The sequence below is a fragment of the Perissodus microlepis genome, chromosome 16 (assembly GCF_051167445.1).
Source record: "Perissodus microlepis isolate ML-2025 ecotype Zambia chromosome 16, ASM5116744v1, whole genome shotgun sequence".
Classification (NCBI taxonomy): Eukaryota; Metazoa; Chordata; class Actinopteri; order Cichliformes; family Cichlidae; genus Perissodus; species Perissodus microlepis.
This window is the reverse complement of record NC_140476.1, coordinates 2,432,961-2,457,200: the sequence shown is the minus strand read 5'-3', so window position 1 is coordinate 2,457,200 and position 24,240 is coordinate 2,432,961. Positions and strand designations below refer to the sequence as shown.

Genomic DNA, 24,240 nt, shown 5'->3' with positions numbered 1-24,240 from the left:
CATCATGTCCTCTGTAATTTATGCTTCTGATTTTTAAATAGCACCCTACACAAAGACATCTTTTTAAAAAATAATCTTTGCATCAGTCTGTCATTTTTTTCTTTTCCATTTTCTTTTGAAACTCAAATTAAATCGAGTTCGTTCCGTGCCATTCCCGGCTCCGTGTAATGACCTGTGATTGCCACCCACCATCACTCGGGTAGTAAAATGGGCCGTTCGCCTTTCCTCCCTCCACCTTCTATCCATCCACGCATGCTTCCCTCTGTTCATTCAGAGCTGTTCTCCATCACACCATTCCCGTTTTTTATTTATTCAGTAAATCTCCATTTGTTCATTTAATACTGTATACCATCCTCCCTCCATCCATTTACCCGTCCATTCATTCTAGAGAAAGCAGTAATTGCGGCTGCTGGCAAAAAGCCATCCGTTTTCTCAGGCTAATTACTACAGCCTCTTAACAAAGTAGCACTAAAGGAAAGAGTCGACAAGCACACTCACAAGACCGTGCCTGTTCGCATTCACAGGCAAGTGAATGCGAACAGGCGTGCACACGCACAAATAAGTATTCAAATTAGGTCCTGGCGTAGTTCATCATTCTTCTAATATGTTGACCTCACAGGAGACACTGCACAGAGCCAGAGTCAGCTGCATTAAAGCAAATCGTATTCAAACGGCACGAAATGTTCTCTGAAGACTGGCTGAGCTTATAGCTCTTAACCTGGATTACTTTGGATATTAAAGAGACATTTGTAGAAATGTCCTGATTTGGTTACACTTCTAAGAAATAAACAGCAAACACACATCCCAGCTGCGATCCAGCTCAAACTGCAGACTGTGTGTTAAGCCATCGATTAGGGACCTGTGACTGAGACCTGAGTGCTTTTTTCTTTCTGTCTGACTCTAATGGGGACCAAACTTTATATCATGAACATCACGTTGTATTCAATTAGTCTTAAAACCAGCGACTGAGTGTTTAACAAGCAGAATGCAAATTCTGCTGAGTCACCGCTATTGATCACCAGCCGCAGGAAGCCTCCTGCAGACGCACACTGGTCACTTTGTGTTATTGGGCTGTAAAATCTCGCCGGACTTTGCAGGGTGTGAGCGACAGCCAAAAGCGAGAGGGTGACAGACAACAAATCTGAAAGTCTCAGACTCAACTGCAACCGAGGCGGAGAAAGATAGCGAGAGAATAAAATAATCAGGGCAAATGCGCTTATTTGTTTACAACACCAAAGACGCGCCAAGCATCTTTATTCTCAGACCTCTTCCTACTGAAATGTCAGCAATGCACTAGAATAAAGCGCTAAGAATTAAGACTGGAGCACAGTTAAATGTCACAGCGCTGTTGAGCCTCTGGTACAATTAAGACACAGAAGGTCAATTTTCCCCAAAGCTCACAGCTTAGAGCTCCTTCGCCAATACAGCTATTAATACTACTTAATGCAAATCATCCCATTTATGTGGTGTAGGTGCATAAACGGGATGGAGGAGACGGCATTTGATTTGTGCGCGTGTTTGTATGCATATCAGTACTTAGACCCATCAATCACATTAAAACCTCTTCTCGTTAAATGGCATTTAAAAGTTATCAAGCTGGTGGCATCCCAGCAAACTTTCAGCAGGCACAAAGCAACACGCACACTAACGCACAGGCAGACAGGGCACAAATACAACTCCTGCCAACACTGACGGGAACCTACAAAGAACTGGTCTTTCATAGACATGAATCATTGGATTTTAGTTCTGGTACAGTTTATGATGGCGGGACGTAATCAACCGTCTCCCCAAACAAATCAAAACCTTACCCAGTTTATAATTTGCCTCTCCTTCAAATTCATCTTCATGTGCACTTCTGGACCAAGCTGCTACTTTCTGGTTACCTCATGCAGGTCTCTGCCCTGGACGTTCTCCAGTGTGTGAAAGGTGTGATGAGAGGAGATTGTGTTGGTGTAACTCATTCACTCGCTTTTTTATTGGACAACTGTTTTTCCTGAACAGGAAATGAGTCCACGTTATGTATTTTTGTAAAGAATAGAGTAAGAATGCACACAGACGAAAACACACACCTGCACAAACTTAATGACAAGAAGAAAAAAAGAAACTGTGAAATAGGAGCTTTTTCAGTTCAACATGCAGCTATTTCTGTGTATTTAGGAGAAGAAGCCGAGGAAAGTGAGGATGGTTACAGAAGAGAGCGAGAAAAGGGAAGCTGTGTGTGTGTGTGTGTGTGTGTGTGTGATGGAGAGAGATGAGGATAAATAAATGATAGTAAGAGGGAAGGTAAGGCGATAGCAGAGAGGATAGGATTAGTCTCTGCTGCAGAGCCTTTGGAGAAATTCACATAAAACACTCACATACACAGAATATTCATGCATGTGTGTGTGTGTGTGTGTGTGCACCATACGAGTGCACACCCATGCAATGAAATAGATACATACTATATATACTTTAATAAAAAAATAATAGCTGGAAGTGCCACACACACACATTTATCCTGTCCTTAGTGTTCTTAACAGTTAAGCTCGTCCTTGAAAGTGCAAGGTGGGGAGTCGATAAGAGAGCAGAAAGAGAGGAAGCGAGAGTGGAGGGCGATGCCATATACACAGGGACAGAGACAAGGATGAGGAGATGAGGAGCCTACAAAGTTAAGGGAGATAATTTGGTTTCCTTTAAGCCCCCCTCCTTGCCACCCAGATAGAATATCCCTCTACCTCTACTCCCCACTCTCCTTCTGCGTCTCCTCGTCTCTGCTCAAACTTCCCGACTTAAAAAAAGTTCCCCTTTGAGGATTAGCGGGAACAAAGGAAGGTGAATTCCAAGGAAGACTAAGAGAGTGGAAGCATGGGGGAGTGAAAAAAGGTAGGGGTTAAAGGGGAAACAATTCACCTGACGGAGAAGTGCGAATGATGGGAGCGAGGAGAAGCCGGAGACAGCAAAGATGAGAGCGGAGGAAATTTTTACCTGCTCTGCCGTTTTTTTACAATGTCAGTGCCTTAGGTAGGAAAATCTCTGCTGGCTGTGTGTTTGTGGATTTTCATATTATTTATTTATTTCTCTATGATATCAGGAGCAAGACTTAGCATAAGAGCATAAGCACATAAGAGCAGCACGGGCATATTTCTGCTGTGTGCGAGAGAGAACCTGAATACAGGGCTGGAAATACGCCTGTGTGTGTGTGTGTGTGTGTGTGTGTGTGCGCGTGTGTGTGTGTGTGCGCGCGTGTGATTATGATTGTGTGACAGTGGGAGCAGGTGGCCACAGTGGCAGGTTAGATGGAGTTGTAATAGGATGAAAGTGGCACTTTTTCTTTCTGCCTCTCGCACACGCTCAGTTCGTCTTTCAGATGATTGGTTCCAGTCGCACGGTGATGGCCACGAAGTCTGTCAGCTCCTTCTGATTTTTCTAATGTTTTTCTTTTTCATTCTAATTCCATGAAAATTCTGACCTCTTCACACTTCCTCTGTCATCGTGCTACATTTCTTTCTCATCTTCTTTGTTTCCCTTTCATTTCTGTTCATATGCCTGCCCACCCACCCATCCATCCACCCACCCACCCACCCACCCACCCACCCATCCATCCATCCATCCATCCATCCACCCACCCACCCACCCATCCAGCCATCCACCCATCCATCCACCCACCCATCCACCCATCCATCCATCCCCCCACCCATCCATCCATCCATCCACCCACCCACCCATCCATCCACCCACCCATCCACCCATCCATCCATCCATCCCCCCACCCATCCACCCATCCATCCACCCACCCATCCATCCATCCATCCCCCCACCCATCCATCCATCCCCCCACCCATCCATCCACCCATCCACCCCCCCACCCATCCATCCATCCAGCCACCCACCCATCCATCCATCCCCCCACCCATCCATCCATCCATCCCCCCATCCACCCATCCATCCACCCACCCACCCATCCATCCATCCACCCACCCATCCATCCATCCATCCATCCATCCATCCACCCACCCATCCATCCACCCATCCAGCCATCCACCGACCCACCCATCCACCCACCCACCCATCCATCCACCCATCCACCCACCCATCCATCCATCCATCGAAACAATAAATTAAAATGTGATGAGATTTTGAGATTAATCACTTGAATTTTTTTAGTTAAAGTGGTGAAATCTTTGAAATCCTTAAGCATGAAAGTGTTGTACTGATATGTGTTCATTGTAATCCAGTATTCACAGTTTGCCGTTTTCATACATGGTCTGTTTATGTGCACATCTGATCTGTATGAGTGAGCACACGCAGACGGGTGAATATGGACAAAGAAGTGTGGAGAATGGGGGCAATATTTGCTTTTGTGCTGGACGACATGGTTGAGACGGAGGCAGGAATCCACATTTTGTTGAGAATGTGGAGCTGAATCCATGAACAGATATGTACGAACAAACAGGCAGAGGAAGGGGTGACTTGTTCTTTCTGAGAGTCTTAGGCATGCAAATTCACATAACTCTTAAGTATTTAAACCTTAAGACCTTTCTGACCTATGACCCCAGAGAACCGTTCTCTTTTCTAAAAGCCAATTTCCTGCAGAAACTGAGTAAGACACAATTTTAAGTCTACTAGAGCTCTGCCCACTTCTCATGGCCTCAGGATTGGGCTCATGAGATGAGAGGACGATCCTTTATTTTCCAGGCACTTCACTGGATATTGTCCACTTGAAATTCTTAAAATTCAGACAAAGACATGAAAAACATCACAGAACACTTTTCAATTTGTCTGAAAGCTCCGACCCTGCTGAAAGGTCACATATTACTCTCAGTACAAGAAAAGTCATCCATCAAACAGCAGAAACAGAGACGGCTGTGCAGACTGACCAGGATGTAGCTCGAGTCCAGGTGTAGCTGACGGGGGATGGGCAGAGACAGGACTAGATAAAGTAGGACATGTGGGAAAGATCGAGAAATGTAAGGAGAGAGCGAGACGGGGATTAGAAACCCCCTTAAAGCGGCGACTTAATTTCCTGGCTAATGTGGCTATGATTATCTCCTGGGTGGGAATGGGACTTTTGATGTCTTGGGACCGGACTAATCCTTGGCGGCTAACCTCCACCTCTCATTTCCTCTGGATTAGCTTACTCTGCTACTTAATAAAAAAGTTGAAGGTAGGTCAATATTAACCTGTGTGGGAGGGAAAAGGATTGTGTTTCTCTAACTTTGGAGAATGGAAAAATGACATTAGTCATTTGTTTGCAATCACCTACAGTGTGTTTATGTTTCCTAAGAGCTCCTGTGACTTTGTGAATAACACGTTCTCTCTGAAGAACATGTGTGGAAGCAGTAGGACGTTACAGTGAAACCTTGAAGGGAGAATAGCAGACCAAGTCAATGATAAATTAGTTGTAAATTAATAAATGAAAACGAGGTGGTCGTCTCTCAGATTATGACGAGCATGAAGACACACTGGAATGTTACTGAGTTTACAGTCAGTACTTACGGGGACTGAGCCGTGTTAGGTTTAACCAGAAATAGTCCAAAAACACCAGAACTTTCTTAACCGTGATTCTCGTGGTACACTATGCAAAACGTGTGGTGCAAACACTGTTGTGCACTAAATAACGACTGCTGTGTTTGACATGCTAGCTGCAGAACTTTGAGATGTGTACTCTCCAGCTGGCAACTGGTTGCTGGGAATTTTGTTGGTGCAAAAACCTCCTTATGATCGTTTCGGTCACAAGCAGATTGAAGTGGACAGTCACAGTTTATATAGAATATGCAGGCCCCGGCCATTCACTACCCTGGTGTGCTACTTCACAGTGGATGGTGAGTAGTTTGCAGACAAGTTGCAGACAAATCTTCCACACAAACTACAACCGAGCGCTCCAACCTGCTAGCCGCCAAAGCAAACAGAAGTTTTTGGTACAGCACCATATTCTGTTTGCATCCAAATTCACTCCAGCAACTTGCAGCAACCACTTTCCAACTTGTTGCTGACTATATAGTTTTCCTCGGTGACCGGTGGTTAGTAGGACCACCTGTGCATGGGGCTTTAGGAATCGCAACTTGCTGGGGACAACCCGTTTTTCCCCCTTAATGGCTGGTGGTTGCCAGATAGTTGCAGACTGGTCTCTAGGCCTGTGTGACTGTTAGCTAGCTAACGTCTCCATCTGTACTGATGATGGGCCTTGTGACTGCGACACTACTGATGCTGGGCTATTCCCTTCAGCTCTGCAGTAAATTTTATCAGTCGACTTTCTGACTGTTTGACACCGTCTGTTATTGTTGTGGTGTTGTTGTAAAATCAGCTGCACTCTGCAACTAAACACAGTCTTTCAGCCAAGCTACAGCACTAGGGTCATAATCATTCCCTAACCTCTACCATGTACTTTTACTCTATAAACATAACCACAGCATGGCCACAGAGATCGCCATTAAAATAAAAAAAACTTCAATCTGATGAAGGTCCTCACAGCACAGATTTGTTTCATACAAAGACAGTAAAACAGGCCTCCTTCATTCAGTGTTGCTGGTCTCGACTTGGCATAAGACTAAACAGACACACACACACACACACGATTGTGCTTGTCATGGTAACCAGTTGGCTGTAACTCGCAGTCGGACTGATAAATTGGTGAAACTGAAGGTGACTCAGTGCGTCCAACAATTTAGGGCCTCATGATTGAGGGTTATTTGCAAATTCGCACAAGGACTGCGAGGACTTTTACGTAACCAAAAAGCTGCAAATTAACAAAGATTTTTTGTCTTCAGAAAAATCTGTTACCAAATTTTGTCCAACCGTCTACTGCAGATCCTTTTTTTCTCATATCAGGCTTTACTCGAGAGAGAAAGCCTCAAGTGTTGCCAGGTTATCATCCGATCTGACCAATGACATGTCACTTGACCCTTCTCTTGGCCAATGCCCTGTCTCCAACAACCGGCTGGGCCCCAGCTGGCCAATTAGCTCGGCTCTTAGTGTGGAGCTCGGCCAATGAAAAGCCCCAGGAGACTTGTGTTCATCTGAACTCACAGATGGGAGGACAGAGAGGGAGTACGGATGAGTGTGTGAGTGTGTGTGAGCGAGAGGGTGTCGGGGTCTTGGCCTGAATTCCCAAACACTATTGAGACATCTTCACTGAAGAGGCTGGCTAGCTTTGAGTTAACAGTTGGAAACAAATCTCTCCATAAAAGGGACCAATGGGAGAATTTAAAAGCTGATAAAAGAGAGCAAAAGAAAACCCAACGGCTGACCTGCCACGCGCCATATTTATCTTTAATACCTGTGAGTTCTCAGGAAAAGCTAACATGGTTAAAATGTTGCCAATTAAAAAAAGTAAGCTTAAGCTTTTAAGCTTACAGTAAAGCTTATTGATATTATGGATGAGTTACACAGCACAGAGGCTCCAACTCGTACTCCTCTCTTTTTGTCGACCTCTGCTACACTTAAAATAGAGAAAAAGGATCTTGAAGCAGTCCATGTTTAACTATAAATTACACCTGATTTAATGAAGAGATCTTTAAAGTGAAATGAACTGTGAAAAGTATTCAGTGAGAAGGCATAAATGTTACTGAGGTGAAAAAAATATGAGCGAGCTGGATGGAGGTGGCGTGATGTGCAGAGGAGAGGGGGATTTCCTCTGCTCAGTGCTTCCACTGATTTGGAGGGAAAATCCTCCCATCATTGTAACAATCTGCCTATTTTTAATCACAAAAAGAAGAAGTGAAACTGTAAAATGTAAAATAACACGTATTGTAGCTTTAAAGTAGCCGACAGGCAGGAAAAGGCCTGTTTAGGTCCCTCTCCCTGCTGCCCGGCACTCTTTCAGCTTCTCAGTGTGACTTCAAGTTGACAACCCATCTCTCACTCGCTGCCTCAGCCTCTGCTGACAGCACTTGAGTCTTTTACCTGCTCTCCTTGTGAAACTCTGACTTTTACTACTGTATGCCCGCTCTCTTCCTCTCCACACATCTCTTGGTATTTGTTATCTATCAAATGACTCACCATATTTCAGCATCAGATATTTCTCTCAGAAGCTCTAAGAAGCTCAAGAGCTGCACGCTGCTTCAGGAATCACACATCAAACACACACACACTTTAACTCTGCTTGCTCACAGTTTGACAAAAAGTGCGTACACGGCACGCACACAGGTGCACGTGTGACACGCAGAAGTGTGTATGTCCTCGATAACACAGCTGAGCCAACAACGAAGAAAAAAACGCGCACGCACGCGAACAAACACACACTCACACACAATTTGGCTATCTGTCCTGTCCATAGTGCAGTGGCCAGTGGTGATAACACTCTCCACTGGACCAAAACCCATCGCTCTTTACACACACGCACCTCGTCCAGGCTCTCTGAGCTGGGCTGCACATTTGCCTGTTGGCATCTTTCTTGAAATCCTCAATGAAAGTTGTGAGATAACGCGCCATCAAGACACAAGAGCCGCACACGAAATACCTGCACACACGTGCACGAGCACAGAAGAATGTCACCGCCATACAAACCATGCCAACTGCTCTGTTCCAGCAAAGACGACTTTGCCGCTGCGTTTGCACGCGAGGATCTTATTCTTGATTAAAAATGGGAAATTCCCAAATATGGGCACGTGTTTGAGCCCACATCTGATTAAAGCACGAGAGCCTACGATGGTGAAGGCGGCGACAAAGGCTACAGCGGGACGTCCCCGTGTGAAAACGTTACACTCATTATTTACCTGCTGCTGGTTGTAACAGTTTATTATTCTGTAAATTCTCTTTGTTTTTAACAACTGTATCGTGATTTCAGGAAAAACATGGAGAAACGTGTCGACATGCTGAGCAGTGAGGCTGCTGTGAATCACTGAAGGTAGATGTGACTGTAAACTGATTTTGAATACTGTCAGTTGATTGTACGCTGAAAGAAATTTAATGGCCGTGCTTCTATTACAGGAGACGGTTTTGCAAAAATGGGGACAAACATTTTCCAAGACCATAATTTGACTCTGTGGGAGCGCTGCGCCTGCTGCAGATGACCATATAAATATACAGTTACACAGTACTGTACTATTCCATGATTGTTGTCATTGTTTTGCACTTTTTGCTACTATGTATATACAATTTATTCCTACAATTTTATCTTTTGAACACCTGCAGAGCTGCAATGTGCTGCATAACAATGGAAATACAGATCTATTCTATTGGATTCTACTGTATCCCTACAAATCAGTTTTTTAGTGATTACACGTAACAAAATGAGACAACGCATAATTGGCTCTGTTTAATATTGTGTGTTAAAAAGAACCAATTTTATTTCATTTTACTAGCAAAAACCTGTCTTACGGGTGGTTTTTATCAGCCCTGTGATAATATATGCAAAAATCCAAAGAACTGGTATTTATAATAAATCTGTTTTAAAAACATATAGATGTTCATAATCCCTGGATGCGCTCATACTAAGTTTTGTTGTGATTGGCCCACCCGTTCAGGAGGAAATCATTACATCATTATAGTTAGAGGTTGAAAGAACAGCACCACAAACACAGACTTACAGCGTTTTGTTCCTCTGAGGCTGAGAACGCCACAGCTTATGGTCGTACCACCCTGACCACGCCCGATCTCGTCTGAGCTCAGAAGCTAAGCAGGGTGCAGCCGGTTAGGAGTTGGATGGGAGAGTGCCTGGGAATACCAGGAGGCAGAGCGGGTCACTCAGTCTAAGTATCCCGAGTGTGAATGTGTTTAACAGGAAGCACTTAGGTGTAGAAAAAAAGTAGAATTAGAGATGCATGTTCGAGTAGAGCAGAAAAGCTCTACATAAGAACCATTTACCATTCAACACAACCAGTTCTGGACTTCTTTCCAGTCTGGCAGGTACACACTGTGACACCACTCATGCACATCTACTGATAACTTAAATTTGCTGCTTTATCTTTGCTGCACGTCTCTGAACGATGCATGAATATTCTCTGCTCATAAACATTTCCAAAGTGCACTCACAGCACACAGTAACTTTATATTGTCACAGTCAGCAGATGCAGGACTGTGGTGGATAAAAGATACAAAACAAAGGGCGACAGCTGACTGTCAAAATAAAACAGGAAGTGCAGAGACGCAGAGCTAAGACACACAGCCAGGAAGAACGCACATGACAGATGGACTAACACACGGGGAAACATGTAACCACGCGGAGACGAGAGGGGGACACGGAGAAGAAGCCACAAGGGCAATCTAATAATAATAATACAGAATAACCTCAGGACTAACTAAATGAACTTAAACCTAAACCATAATACAAAATGACTTCAAAATACAAGAAAGCTCAGACGACCCCGGACCGATACACACATATATGATTCCACTGAGACCACGACACGGTTCTTCATCCCTCAGCTCATCTTACCAAACGGCACAAACCAGTGTGGTCATTATGAGAAATGATGGCTTCTGCTTTTTAAACTCAGAACTGCACGACAAACACCACAAATGACGCTTGTAAATGTTGTAGATGATTTATTTCCATGTTTCCACGGCTACTGGCAGCAGCGCTGTAAACTTTGATCGTGGTGCTGGATGCTATACGGAGGATTAATACGTGACATTAAAGCTTCTGTGGCGTTTCGATGCTGAAGACTCAGGAACATACAAATTACAGAGGAAGTCGTGCGGGAGCTCGAAACCAAAGAGTCCCGAATCCTATTTGGTCTTCACCCAAACTTTCTGAGACCAGACTGTAGGGAAATCATGCGTGTTCAAAAACAGATAATAAGTCATGACATGTTGACTCATTCTGCCCTGCTGGCAGCCCGAACACACAAACCACACAAGTCAGAGAGAGTCTGTGTTCAAGAGAAAATGTGTGCGTTCACACGAGCTGCCATACTTCTCAGTTAATGTGAGAGCGCGAGTCCATCCTCGCGATCCCTGCGCCTGTGTCTGCTCTGGCATATGTGTCTGATGTATGTCTGCATTCTTGTATTGTGTGTCTGTGTGTGTCTAATGGATGTTCAGCAGTCATCAGACCAGTCAGGCACCAGTCCCAGACAGCGAGGTCACTAATCATATTAACATTCCTCTATAATGACCCAATGCATAGCTCTCCCCTTTCAGACATTTCTTCTCTCCCTCCATCAAACTGCCTGTTTTCTCTTGATTTTTATCAACCTCGCCTTTTGTTCCCCTTCTTTGTCTCAATGACCGTGCAGACTCCAGCACCGTCCAAAGCACCCAAGTCAGATTTCAGAAGAACGACATCGATTAGGTTCAGTAAGGATCTGCACTCACTCTGGCTCACAATTACAACACCAGCCGATCAATGGCAACGTAATTGATAACAATTCTGAAAATATCGTACTCTTCCAACAACTTTTCCATCAAATATTCTCTAGTTCTGTTTTTTGTTTTCACACATGACTCAATGTCAAACAAATATCTCCTGGATGAGCTCAAGTTGAGTGTTTTGGAGATAAAGTTAGAGAAGTTAGGTGGAGAGGGTTTGGATGCGTGTGAGTGGATACAGTGAGTGGACAAAGGATGATGAAGATGGAGGACCTGAGGAAGACCTCAGAGGAGGTTTTATGGTAGCAGGCTAAGGACTGGCTATGGCGCCCCCTAAAGGGCTCAGCTGAAAGGAGAAGAAGAAGAGATCTGACGCGTGTTAAAGTCAACGTTAGTGTCCAGTAATGGGGAGCATTATAGTACCGTATTAGTGTTTTATTTAACCCTAGTTCACGATTATTTACGGTAAATGCAGATTTCCAGGTGTGCGAGGAGTAGCTGAAGCTTTAGCACTTGACCCTCTTGCCCAGATGTGAGTCTGGGCTCCAAAAACCAACATGGCAGTGGAAAAATGCTAACACTGAGTACATCACACTGACTTCTTCAATCATTTATATACAGTCTGTGGTGTGTGTGTGTGTGTGTGTGTGTGTGTGTGGGATCTCTATCGACACCAGGTTTGCTTCGACTGTTTTCCAGCCAAATCAAATGGAGGCTGTGTGACTTGGCTCAGAGCAGTCTGAGTGGTTTTGCATTTGGCTTAATGTCCTGCAGCGTCTTTCATTACAATACTGCAGAAAGCTGTGTGAGCCACGCAGTTACTGCAGAGGAAGAACTAACTCTGACTTTTTAACTTTAAATCGTGGTTTATGATTAACGCCCTGTTTATCTTTCTGTGCTGCAACGTGACAGTGCAAACAGATTTATGCTGGTTTTCACCTTTACCTGGTTCTTATTCTTCAAACATTAAACACTTTTCAGGTTTCATCCACTCAACAGCACGCACGCACACACACACACACTCTTGGTCAGTCACTGTGAATGATTTAGCTGTTAATGGCTCCGACAATAAGTCAGTCGTTAATTGCTTCAGCCTGTCATAACCACCAAACCTTGCCTAAGATGACCTCATGACTCAGTGTGTGAGCAGAAGCTTAGCTCAACGACAAAGTGGTCCACGGGGACTGAGGAGAGACCGAAACAGCGTTAGAGAGAAAGGCGAACAATGACTGCCTGAACATGAGAGCATCTCTATTATTCACTGAGACAGTGTGTGTGTGTGTGTCTGAGTCCACTGAGCTGACACTGATCTCATCTTGTCTGACATGTAACCTCTTGACCTGCTACTGGACATGGACACCATTCATCAACACAGATGCACAGCAGTGAGAGAGCAACCGAGACAAAACTACGAATGTAAAGGTTAGCAGAGCGCTTCCCACAAATCAGAATCTGGACATCTGCTCATGTTGACCCCACAGACTTCTCAGGATAGTGACTGAGGCAGCACACGAGTAACTCTGTGAGCCTTAAACCAAGTTACATGCACATGCAAACGTGTTGCAAACAACTTGTCTGTGTTCAGTCCGCCATTTTTGTAGTTCCTGCTCACATTTTTTGGGATGTAACGTTTCTCTGCTCTCACATTAGCCAGTAACTCTTTGCACTCTGACCGACTGACCTTCATTTTCTTTCTCATCGGGCAGTGAACACGGCACACTATAAATACTGAGAGGCTTATCACCAAAATGAAAGTAGTTTTCTTAAAGGACAAGTCTCCAAGCATTATAAATGATGTAAAGGTTCGATACTCAGCAGGAAGTCCTAGGTTAGGAACAATCACAGTAAGTGGGCTCTCTTTGACCTTCTGTTTTACAGGTCAAATCTTGCTCAGTAATGTAGAACGTCTGCTCTGCAGACACTTTGTCTCTCTCGTCTTATTGTTTCTGTCATTTTTCTTCCTTCTTTCCATCCAACAGTTGTTCTGGGCCATCGGTGAAATCCCAGTTTCCTTTCTGTTCCATTACATTCAGCACATTTGTGCCGTTCCAACGGTCTACTTGTCCTTATAAGGCCTGAGTGAGAATCAGCACTGGGCTCAGTCTCGTGATCATATAGGAAACATCTCTGACTGCATCTGTGTGCACACTGTGACTGTGGATGGGCGTGTGCGATCACGTGCTATTGGCTGGGATGTTGTGCGTCTCACACAACCTTTGCAGAGCAGCTCGTGCGAGCAGCCTGACACAGTGTATCCCCTTTATTAGCATTCATTTCTTTATGCAGCCAGTCAGCCAGTTCTGTATTCAGCGAAGCCAACAAAGGACTGCAGGTCTTACCACGCTGTTTCTGGAATAATGCTGATGTGTCAGATTATTAATTTACATTGCTTTACTCCAGAGATGCAAAACACTAAACTTTATCCAATTTGTGCAATGGGTGAAATTTATAAGCAGTTCAATTCTTGCTTGAATCTGTCAGTGAAGTAAATAAAAGACCTTTTCTGCAAAAATGCACAGCACGGGGAAAGTACTCAGTGACAAAGAGACTGTCTCATATAACTGAGCTGCAATTTAATATAACTTTATTATATTAAGGCTGCGGAGAGAGAACATCAGAGAATATGAACTGTGCAATGGGTTTTATGTGTTTTTCCAAGAGAAAACCACCTGTGGTTTTAATATAAGCACTAGGCAGAGTGTCTATGTGCAGCATGCAATAGCACGACTGCTCCTGAAACTGCCTGCATGTGTTACTTATGTCTTTTTCCATGTTTGAATATAGATTTTTGGTATCGATGCATGCACGTTATTTTCCGTGCATGTCTTTTGATGTGGATTTATTCGTGCAGATGTAGAAACGACACCCCCTTAAACTCCTTTCCTTCAGTTATCACAGTGTCTGCTAGCAGCAGTGCAGCGTTCAGGTATCAGGACTTAGCTGTGGCTCAGTCAGGATGCAGAACAGCACAACTGTGTTTCCATATTCCACCGCGTCCAATTGCTTGGAGATGAGTCTAAATAGATGGACCTATTGATCAACTCAACCCACCAACAAGAGCATTTTATTTCTCAATGTCATATTTAATAGAAAAAAAACGATGCGCCTCTTATTAAAGTGGAAAAAGGGAAACATTGAGGTTTAGAGAGAAAACATGCTCAAAGGCCATGAACCGAACTGAATGTGATAGAAAATTATATTAGGAGGAAGAAGATGCAGGAGGGATGAGGAGCTCCGAGCATCTCTCTTAACCCTGCCGACTCTCTGCTACAAGGTTTAGTGCTGTTCTTTCTCACTAACAGGTTTGGAGTTTAATCCCGTTCTCCTGTAAACACTCAAGGAAACACGAACATTTCCTGTTTATAATTTCTAAAATGAAGCGTTTCAAGGTCCCAAAGGGAAGGTGTGTGTGTTAGTACAGAGTCATGCCCTGACACGACTGTGAAAGGACAAACACAAAATTCTGAAGGGCGACGACGTGATGGACTCGATATTGGATTCTGGTGGTTGTGATTTATTCATCAGGCCAAAATCTGAAGCTTCATATAAAACGCTTTGAGTGTTCAAGTAAAACATTAATATCTAAGAATCAGTCCATTTATCATAATTAGTTTTTATTTTATTTTATTTTTGATATTTTGTTTTTAATTCAGCTCAGTTTAAAAAGTGGATTTTATTTAATTGATTGAAAAATGTCTATTTTTATTTGTTTTTTTAGTTAGTTTTAGTCATTTGAATTATTATTGTGTGGGAGACGTATGTCAGAGGTGAGGATTAAGAAAACTGGTACAGATGTTACAATAAAAACATGGCAGATTTCTACAACTAAGGTGAGTCATTTAACACCACTCCCTCTCTATGTTTCTATATAACTTTTATTTTAATCAACTAGAATATTTTCTCATCTAGGTTAGTTTCCTATAATAACCTGGGTGACTTGTACATGTAACAGGCCGACTGGCGACTGACTGCAGGACTTCCTGATGGACCTGGATCACAGATGAACACCAGACACTGAGATGTGACACTGGGATTTATAAACACTTACGTGTGAAAGCAGAGATCTATTATTAACACTTTAAACATGGGAGGAAGTATTTCACTAACATGCTCTGTTCACGCTGCCTCCACAGCAGGGAAACTGTGTTTATGTTAGTCAGGCGTCTGAAACTCGTGACTAACGTGACACATTTTCCCACATCGTGCCATTAAAGTGTCTTAACACGGTGAAAAGGTTGTTACTGTGTGTCTACGTCCCAGCGTTTGTGACCTGTTTAAAGCTTCTGTCTGCTAAGGACAGGCTCAGGATAACTTGGAGGTTAAACTGGCCAAACTGCCCAAATCTTCCTGATTTCTTTGAAATGGACGGTGGGTTTAATTCCCACCTGATGCTACAAACCAGAGTCGAGGTGTCAGACAAATAAGTAAAAGTGAGAAAGCGGCAGACAGAGTGAATGTAGAATGGGCCAAAAAACAAGATGTGTTTTTATGTGGGAAAGGTTCTGGGAATTACTGCGCTGGGATTTTCCCAAATTCTACTGTGAATCACACAATGGTGCGCCTTTTTCTGACGAGGTTGGAGAAAATCCTGGAGGCAGTTCAGAGGACTGGAACCTTGAACCAAAAAAGACAAACAATCGCACAAAACACGCTCACCCACACCCACAAACACACACACACAGACGCCCCTGTCTATGTACAGGACCGGACATGGTTCTAAGAGTAGAGGGAACTCGGACTGCATCAACAGGATTTGATAAAAAGTCCTATTATACACGTGCAACATTCAGAGGCGGCGTAGATGAGCAATATTTCATGAGCTTTTTTCACTTTTGATCTTCGCTGCCAATAACAATAAAAGTGAATCTGCTCCATGTGTCTCGCTGAAGCTGTTAAAGGTAACAGTGACCTCTCCTTTAAATATTGCCTGCAACTAATTCTATTCAAAGGAAAGTAAAGAAATAAAACTACAAAGAAGCTAAACGTCTAACCGATAACAGGACTTGTTGTTCGGTTTGATCAAAGGCAGAAAATCGATCTGCTGTTCTGGCAAAAACAACTTTAACACCAGCAGACCTCAAAATACCCCAAATCCAGAGTGGACGACTCCCTCCGCCCCAGCACGGTTAATAAGATGAAGCTGAAGTTCAGCTCGCACACAAGAATGCAGCTACAGCTGCAACTCAAACCATTTAGCGCCGAAGAGCCTGTCGAGTCGGCGCAACGAACACGGCATTAAAAAGGCAAATGCAAGTGAACCGCATTGCCTAGCAACTGTGACGAAGAGGATAGAGTCATCATCAGAGAAGTGGATGAGCTCAGCGGTTACAGAATTTGACAGGCATTTTCAGGGAGTGCAGGAAATAGAGGACTTTGTCAAATTTAGCACAAACTTCTGCAAATGTCAAGCTTCAGGAAGCACATCTGCACCGGCACGGCGGGGACGATCGGCAGGAAACGGACAATTTTAGAAGTTACACGAACGAGAAGGAAGAAACTGAAACGACGACAAAGATACAAATTTGTGCAGATAAACGAATCAGTGTGTTTGTTTGAGGAGGAAAGGTCAGCAGTGGGGGATTTTTCTTCATTTTACCTCATAGTCATGAATAACATTTATAAGAATATGGAAATAAATTAATACTATGTTTAGAACCACAGAATGGACAAAGCACGAGATTATTGTGATAAACGAGCATCAAACCAGCAGAGGCTGTGCCCTTTTCTAATATAAATGTAAAAAATATCAGAATACAGGAAGGACTGCAGATGTAATCCACCCCCTTATCAGGCCTGTCCACACCCACTCTTTCTCACATCGCTGCTGTTTCAGCTCAGCTGCACTGGCTACATGTTAAATTTACAGGTGGTTTAAAAATGTTACAGCACGTTTCCAAAGCGTGGATTAAATCCACGATACATCGCAGGTCACAGAGGCCATCCTGCCGACATCTGCTGTCTCCCGTTTGCCTCTAAATGAAGGATCGGACCTTTATATGAATTATATTTACGTCAAAAGTGATTGGTCACTTTTAAAGCAGTGATGCTTTACAATAAGCTGCTTTATTGGGAGCGCAGAGGAGTCACAGCTTGTCTTATAATCCAACAGTTTGTTATCATTAAAGCAGTGACAGCTGTCAGTATTTCCACTGTTACACAGCAAACACACTCAGAGTACACCCCGAAGGACACGGGTGAAACTAAAACTTCATGTTTGATGTTATGGTGTGATTGTGCCATCATAGGGCGTTGTATTGGAAAAATAAAAAGTCTGTTGTATAGCTCTCCTCACGCCCTTTCATATGACATATTACTCCTTATGGTTTTTTTCAAGGTCAACTTTGACCCTGGACGCCAACAATGAAGGGGCTAACCTAGCCAACAAAGGTACTCGTGTCCCCCTAAGCCAAATGTGTTGTTGTGAAGATTGAAGATGATCCATAAAAAACTTGTGGGTAATATGAAGTCGTTACTGATTTTGGTCTGACCTTGACACAGAAATGAAATCTGCTGAATTTACGTGCGAGTGTTAAAAAATTGCTGCACCTGTGAATTGAAACTATTTGCTGATGGACTCCATATACTGCTCCATTTCTGTTATGCTGTTTGGTTTTGTGTGTTCTGTGTTTTAATATGACGATGGGACATGCTGAAGAACTTTGGTCATATTCTGTATATACACATATATATATATAAATAACATCGCCTTGACATGACGTGGGTGCGGCGATATGGCGTTATTTTTGTGCCACTATTCTGAGCGCACGTAAAAAAAAAATTTGAGCGCAAGTAAAAAAAAGTTTGCAAGTGCAAGTGTTGCCCCTCTCGCTCAGTTTTTGCATTTGCGCTCGCTCGCAATGTGTCGCTCGCGCTCTCAACATTTCTGCCCGTGCGCGCTCAACTCTTTCTGTACGCCGTTATATTTGTGCCACAAAACCAGCCAATCACAGACTTGGATGCAAAAATATCTGATTGGCTGTTTTGGTCTCCAATCAGCTCGAAATGACGAAATGCAATATCCCAGAATGCATTTGGTCCAAAACTCAAACGAGGCAGTGGCGGAGTTTGAAATATTACTCTGTCTGGGTCACAAAATAAACTTTAAAGATATTTTCATGCGAGAATGTTGCTGTGTGAACTTCAAATATCTGCTGGTTTCCTGTTTCTGGCGCAAAGTGGGAGATAAACAAACAAGAGAGACGATCAGCTGATACTAGAAAGTAATATTAAATAAATTCTAACAACAGCTTATCAAGCTTGAACGTGCTTCTGTTGTTGTTTAGCGCAACATCCGCAAAGTGGGAGATAAACAAACAAGAGAGACGATCAGCTGATCATTGATCGGTTTCATGATTGAAGTAGCAACAGGAGAGAGAGAGGGGAGAGAATGAGGGGAGAAGAGGCAGCTGACAGCATAAAGACAGAATAACTCCAGCTTTGTGTCTTTTTTTCCCCATTCTAGCTGAAGTACGGGACTAATCGCATCTCCGAAAACGTCAGAGCACTTATGCAAATATGTGATGTCTTGATGAATCGAGCAGATATCAGAAGTTCACACAGCAACATTCTCGCATGAAAATATCTTTAAAGTTTATTTTGTGACCCAGACAGAGTAATATTTCAAACTCCGCCACTCTGTGTTCCTCCGCCACTGCCTCGTTTGAGTTTTGGACCAAATGCATTCTGGGATATTGCATTTCGTCATTTCGAGCTGATTGGAGACCAGAACAGCCAATCAGATATTTTTGCATCCAAGTCAGTGATTGGCTGGTTTTGTGGCACAAATATAATGGCGTTCACAAAGAGTTGAACGCGCACGGGCAGAAATGTTGAGAGCGCGAGCGACACATTGCGAGCGAGCGCAAATACAAAAACTGAGCGAGAGGGGCTGCTGTGTGTGTGTGTGTGTGTGTGTGTGTGGATAATAGCAAACACTGAAATACATTTTTTGCACGCAGGAATGAATTTTGTTCACTCAAATTCAGCTTTTCTTCGCTCAAAATAAATTTCTCCTCAAAATGCAACACTTGCACCTGCAATGTTTTTTTTACTTGCGCTCAAATTTTTTTTACGTGCGCTCAGAATAGTGGCACAAAAATAACGCCATACGGCGATGAGGTTACAGCGGTAGGAAAACAAACCAGCTCAGTGAGTAGGCAGATTTAAATTTGAAACCTGAGGTCGTTTCGTTCTGCCTCACATAACAAAACAACATTTGTAATTAAACGACTGACTGCAAATGAGCACGCATATGTAAACCCAAAGTACGGCAAAACTATCTGATGGTTGCTCATTATAATTTAATCTAATAATAAAGTCGGTGTCACACCACCCACCATAACAATTGGCTTGTGTACAGTACTCTGTGTGAATAACTGTGTGTAAATGTGTGTGTGTGGGACAACACAACAGCGCCCTGTTGATTTAGTTCCCCGTCTCCTTAGGGAGAAAGTCTGTTGTTGTCTTCCAAAACACACACACACACACACAAACAATGCGCTCACTTGGAAACACAGTTGTGGTGTGGCTTTTGTTGCTTGATAATTGTTTTTAGCAAAACATAATTTTGCTAGCGGAGACAGCTAACCCATAACCATGAATCAGTGAAATGGTAATGGAGCCATAGGGGGAAAAAGGAGAAGAGGAAACACGCCGAGCCCACTGTGGCAAAAATGCAAGATGGGCACTCTCTCTCTCTCTCTCTCTCTGCCTTTATCAGTGTTTTTGGTCTCGGCCGCTCCACACTTTACTTTTCATTTTGTTTACTTCTCAAAGCCACTCAGCCAATCCTATAAAAACACACATCAGAGGAAGAAAAACAAACCAAGAGAAGTGGAGCTGAATTAGCCACCAGCTCGCCTCCATAAGCATTACTTCTCTCCCCAACCTTGCGACAGAGAGCCAGTCAGGTAAATAATCGCTTATGCTTTAATTAATAAATGCATCATCCGTAATGAGAGGGGCTCGTTAGGTGCCGTGGCAACCGCTACTGGTCTTCCTTCCAACTTTCACACTTCAAACTTCATTTGCACCACTGAAGCATGCTAATTGCTCTCACGCTCTGCTATATAAACAGCGACAAAGTTTTCTTATTTGGAGGCAGGGAAGAGTGTAATGCGAGGCTATCGATCGGAGGGGAAAGACGATTGCCCCCGGCGGGTCACAAACCAAATTACTTTTAGATGTGAATTAAAGCGGGAGCCGAGCATAAGTCTGGATAAGCAAGCTGTTTAGACGCAGTGACACAGGTGATCAAATTCCTAATCAATCATGGTAATTTCATTACTTTAAAAAGTCACAGATTTCTAAAAAATAACTTTAAAACAAACTTTTATTATCAGCTTGTTTTTGTTCCAAATGATCCACCCGTGCATTTCCTAAAGCGTCTGTCTAGCTAAAGCTGCAAACGGACTGGAAAACAGGCACAGCGAGAAGAATGCACGCTCCGGGGAGAGAGGCCACGGATGATGAGCGGGTTCAAACCTCTCCGGCTGTGAGGCAGCGGCGCTAACCACTGCAGCGCCGCGCCGCCCATAGGGGACGGTACCAAACGCAATACCGCCCGGATCTTTACATTTTCCCACGCACACACCCACACGCAGATGTGGTTAATGTGTCACCTCGTAGTCGTGACATCACCCAGCCCGACTGCATGTATTAATTAGCCTTTTTATGTTTTAAGCTGGCTGTAATGAATGTTGACAGCGTCTGTGTACACAGAAGTAAAGCTTCTGACTCGGGCTCAATGAGCAGACTCGAGGAGTTCACGGTACGGCAGTTAAACTGTGATTGCTGCAATAAACCTATCCGTTTGTTATAGCAGATTAATTTCAGCTCCTCGGTGAAGTCCAGCGACGGGCCTCTGGCTTGTTTCCCACTCTGTGCGTCGTGTTTCTGTATGTTAGTAACAGCAGTCGGGGACGCGATCCACTGAGCTCACTCTGGGATCTCAGGTTTACTCATCCAGACATTAGTTGTGAGTATTAGTTAAAATAATTTACTCATTTAGGCCTCTTTCATTTGAAACATGCAGCTGATTTTGCAGGATCAAAATTATTACTTTTTTTGTTAAACTGTTAAAACTTGCGGCACCTTTATAATCAGACAGTTACTGCATGAGGACCTAAAGGAGCAGGAAAGAAAGCAGAAACATATCGTCGCTGTGCTAAACCAGCAGCTTTGTTCAGTCCACAACATATTTGCATGCGCTTCATTTGCAACGGTGGCGAGCGCAGTCATTGCAGGGTGACACCTGGTGCTAACGTGGGAGGTGAGTTCTTGTTAGCACATTAATAATTTAACATTATTACGGCATCGCAGACGTGCTCCTCGGCGTCTTCCAGCGTGACTCAGCCAATCTGAGCGCAGATGTGATCGTGCCTGGATGTGAATTTGTGATTTGAAAAACACTACCTGCCGAACGACAAGCGCATAAAACCTCTACTTATCTCCTCCGTGTGTGTCATCCTCATGAAAAGTGGATCATATCAGTCCCATCGGCTCAATGCCCACGGGAGCCGTTCACGTCAAAGAGCACCTTGCGACTGACAGCTAAAGGGCCTTCATCACTTGACAGCCGCAATAAAAGCAATGATCATTCTGATAGAGAATAAGAAACCTCACACAGACAGCACTGTGATCTCTGTGTGTGTGTGTGTTTGTGTGTGCGAGCGTCACTGTGCTGCTTACCCTGTGTGGGTCGTTTTCATGGCCTCTGCGTCGTGGGTCCAACTCTTCATATGGCGGCACCATTCCTTCTCTTCTAGCTTGCTGGTATTCTCGTCTCAGCTGCTGGATCCGGTCCATACTGCCACACACACACACACACACACACACACACACACACACACACACACACACACACAGGTAGGCAGAGAGCCACACATGCACACAGAAAACAAAAGCAAAAGGAAACAAGGCTTTAGATGATTATTGCAAACAGATATGCCAACATAACAAACAGAGTAAGAGACTCTTATTGGAAAATAATGAGCGTATTGATTGTACTTATTTGTATTTTTGTATTTCCTTCTGATATCTGTACCTGAGCTGAGGTGACGCAAAAATTTCCCCGTTGTGGGATCAATTAAGTCTTATCTTATCTTATAACTATGGGATGTATGGATGCTAACCCTGTACTGCCAACTGTATCACACTCAGTACGTGAGTTTGAGTGTGTTTTGGAGATTTCTTCATCAGTGTGTTTTCTGTAAACCCAGAATAAATCTTACAAAAATGCCACATTTAGGCAAAATGATACAAATTAAAATTAATTTGCACAAACTGATAATTAACTTAATTTGTCAAAAAGTTCAATAAACAGATTCGAGTTTTCTCATAAGTCAGAAATGTTAGTCTGAGATTTGGATACAGATGTTTTTATTGTGTAAATGGTCAGCCCGCCTCTAGCATGTCGCGCTTTTAATACTGTATTGAAACCTGAATTATGAGACTCCTCTGAGGCTGTTTGCACGCCTACAGAGTGGCTCCCAATATGAAAAAACATGCATATATTTAACAAAATTATTTTCTCAGTTATAATTAGAGCACCATCTGGAAACTCCAGAATTTTCTTCAACTCGCAAAAAACAGATTTTTTTTTTTTTTCACAATTTGTCACATTTGCTGATCCAACTCAGAAACTGAATGAAAAGTTTTCCTTCTTCATTTTTGTGACCAAGAATTTAATGTCATAAAGTACTCTGCATCTTTTATTTTGAATTACTCTGAAATGCAACGATTTCCTATACACAAACACTACACCAGCCGCCTTCTGTCAGTTTTACTAAAACTTTACATCATTGGTTTTATTCTTTTTTCCATGTAAGATATTCATGTTCGAATTTTAGCTCAGTATGAAAACAAAGACCTGAGACTGGATTGATGGACATTAAAAAAAAAGGTAAATATCTTGATTAAGTATTTCATATATGAAGCAAAAACTCATCAGCAACCATTATATCTATACTGTACAATTTTCAGGTAAATCAGAGGTGGTCGAGCAGAATACAGTCTATGTGATGATTTGAGATGGAGTGACTCAATAAATATATAACACTAAATGACATCAATTCAATTTTATTTTATTCAAACAGCACCAAATCACAACAACAGTCGCCTCAGGGTGCTTTATATTGTAAGGTAGACCCTACAATAAGACATCTCTTACATTTCTTAAATGTAAGAATTCTTTCTTAAATCTCGTCTCTGATAAATTCTCTCCATATGGAAAAGACTAAAACTAAGACTGAAAATAATAAAAACTAAACAGAAACAAGAAAATCTGCTCTGGAAACAAAACTGAAACAAAACTGAATTAAAAACAAAAAGTCAAAATAAAATAAAAACTAATTATAACATACAAAACTATAAGAACTGTTTTGTGTTCATTTTGATGCTTCCAGGCTAATAAGCACAAACTGCTGAATTATACAGTTATTACACTTTCTCAGAATTTCCATTAATGTAACACAATAGCCTGTTTAATTCAGGTCAATGTTACTTATATAGCGCCAAATCACAACAACAGTTGGTTTATACTGTAAGGTAGATCATACAATAATACTGTGGTGGGGCGTGGTTTGCGGTGCCGTGTGGACGCACCTGCACGGCATCCGCAATCACGCCTACCGTGTTAAAACACGGGGACTCAGGGGTTGTTGTGGTGGTGTGACAAAGGTGAATAAAGATGGCTCAAAACACAGATCTGTGGTCCCGTTGTGCCTTAATTCCACCACAAATACATACAAAGAGAAAGCCAACAATCATATGACCCCCTATGAGCAAGCACTGTGGTGACAGTAGGAAGGAAAAACTCCCTTTTAACAGGAAGAAACCTCCGACAGAACCAGGCTCAGGGAGGGGCGGGGCCATCTGCTGCGACCGGGTGGGGTGAGAGAAGGAAGACAGGATAAAGACATCATCATCATCAGATGGCCGTCCTGATGATCAGTGAGGAAAAACACACCATCCTAAATGAAAACTTGTTGACCAAAGATGACCCTGGTCCTC

The 24,240-nt window shown here is 43.0% G+C and overlaps 1 protein-coding gene across 3 annotated transcripts in view; it reads right to left on the bottom strand.

Annotated features, from left to right (window-relative positions):
* The window catches only part of LOC146370186 (partitioning defective 3 homolog B-like), a 209,077-nt gene that overhangs the window by 26,788 nt on the left and 158,049 nt on the right, over positions 1-24,240 (bottom strand). For all 3 annotated transcript variants that reach the window (XM_084908589.1, XM_084908590.1, XM_084908591.1), the window contains one exon: positions 21,919-22,036. In XM_084908589.1, coding sequence (XP_084764715.1) covers positions 21,919-22,036 — 118 coding nt within the window. The remainder of the gene's footprint in view (positions 1-21,918; positions 22,037-24,240) is intronic.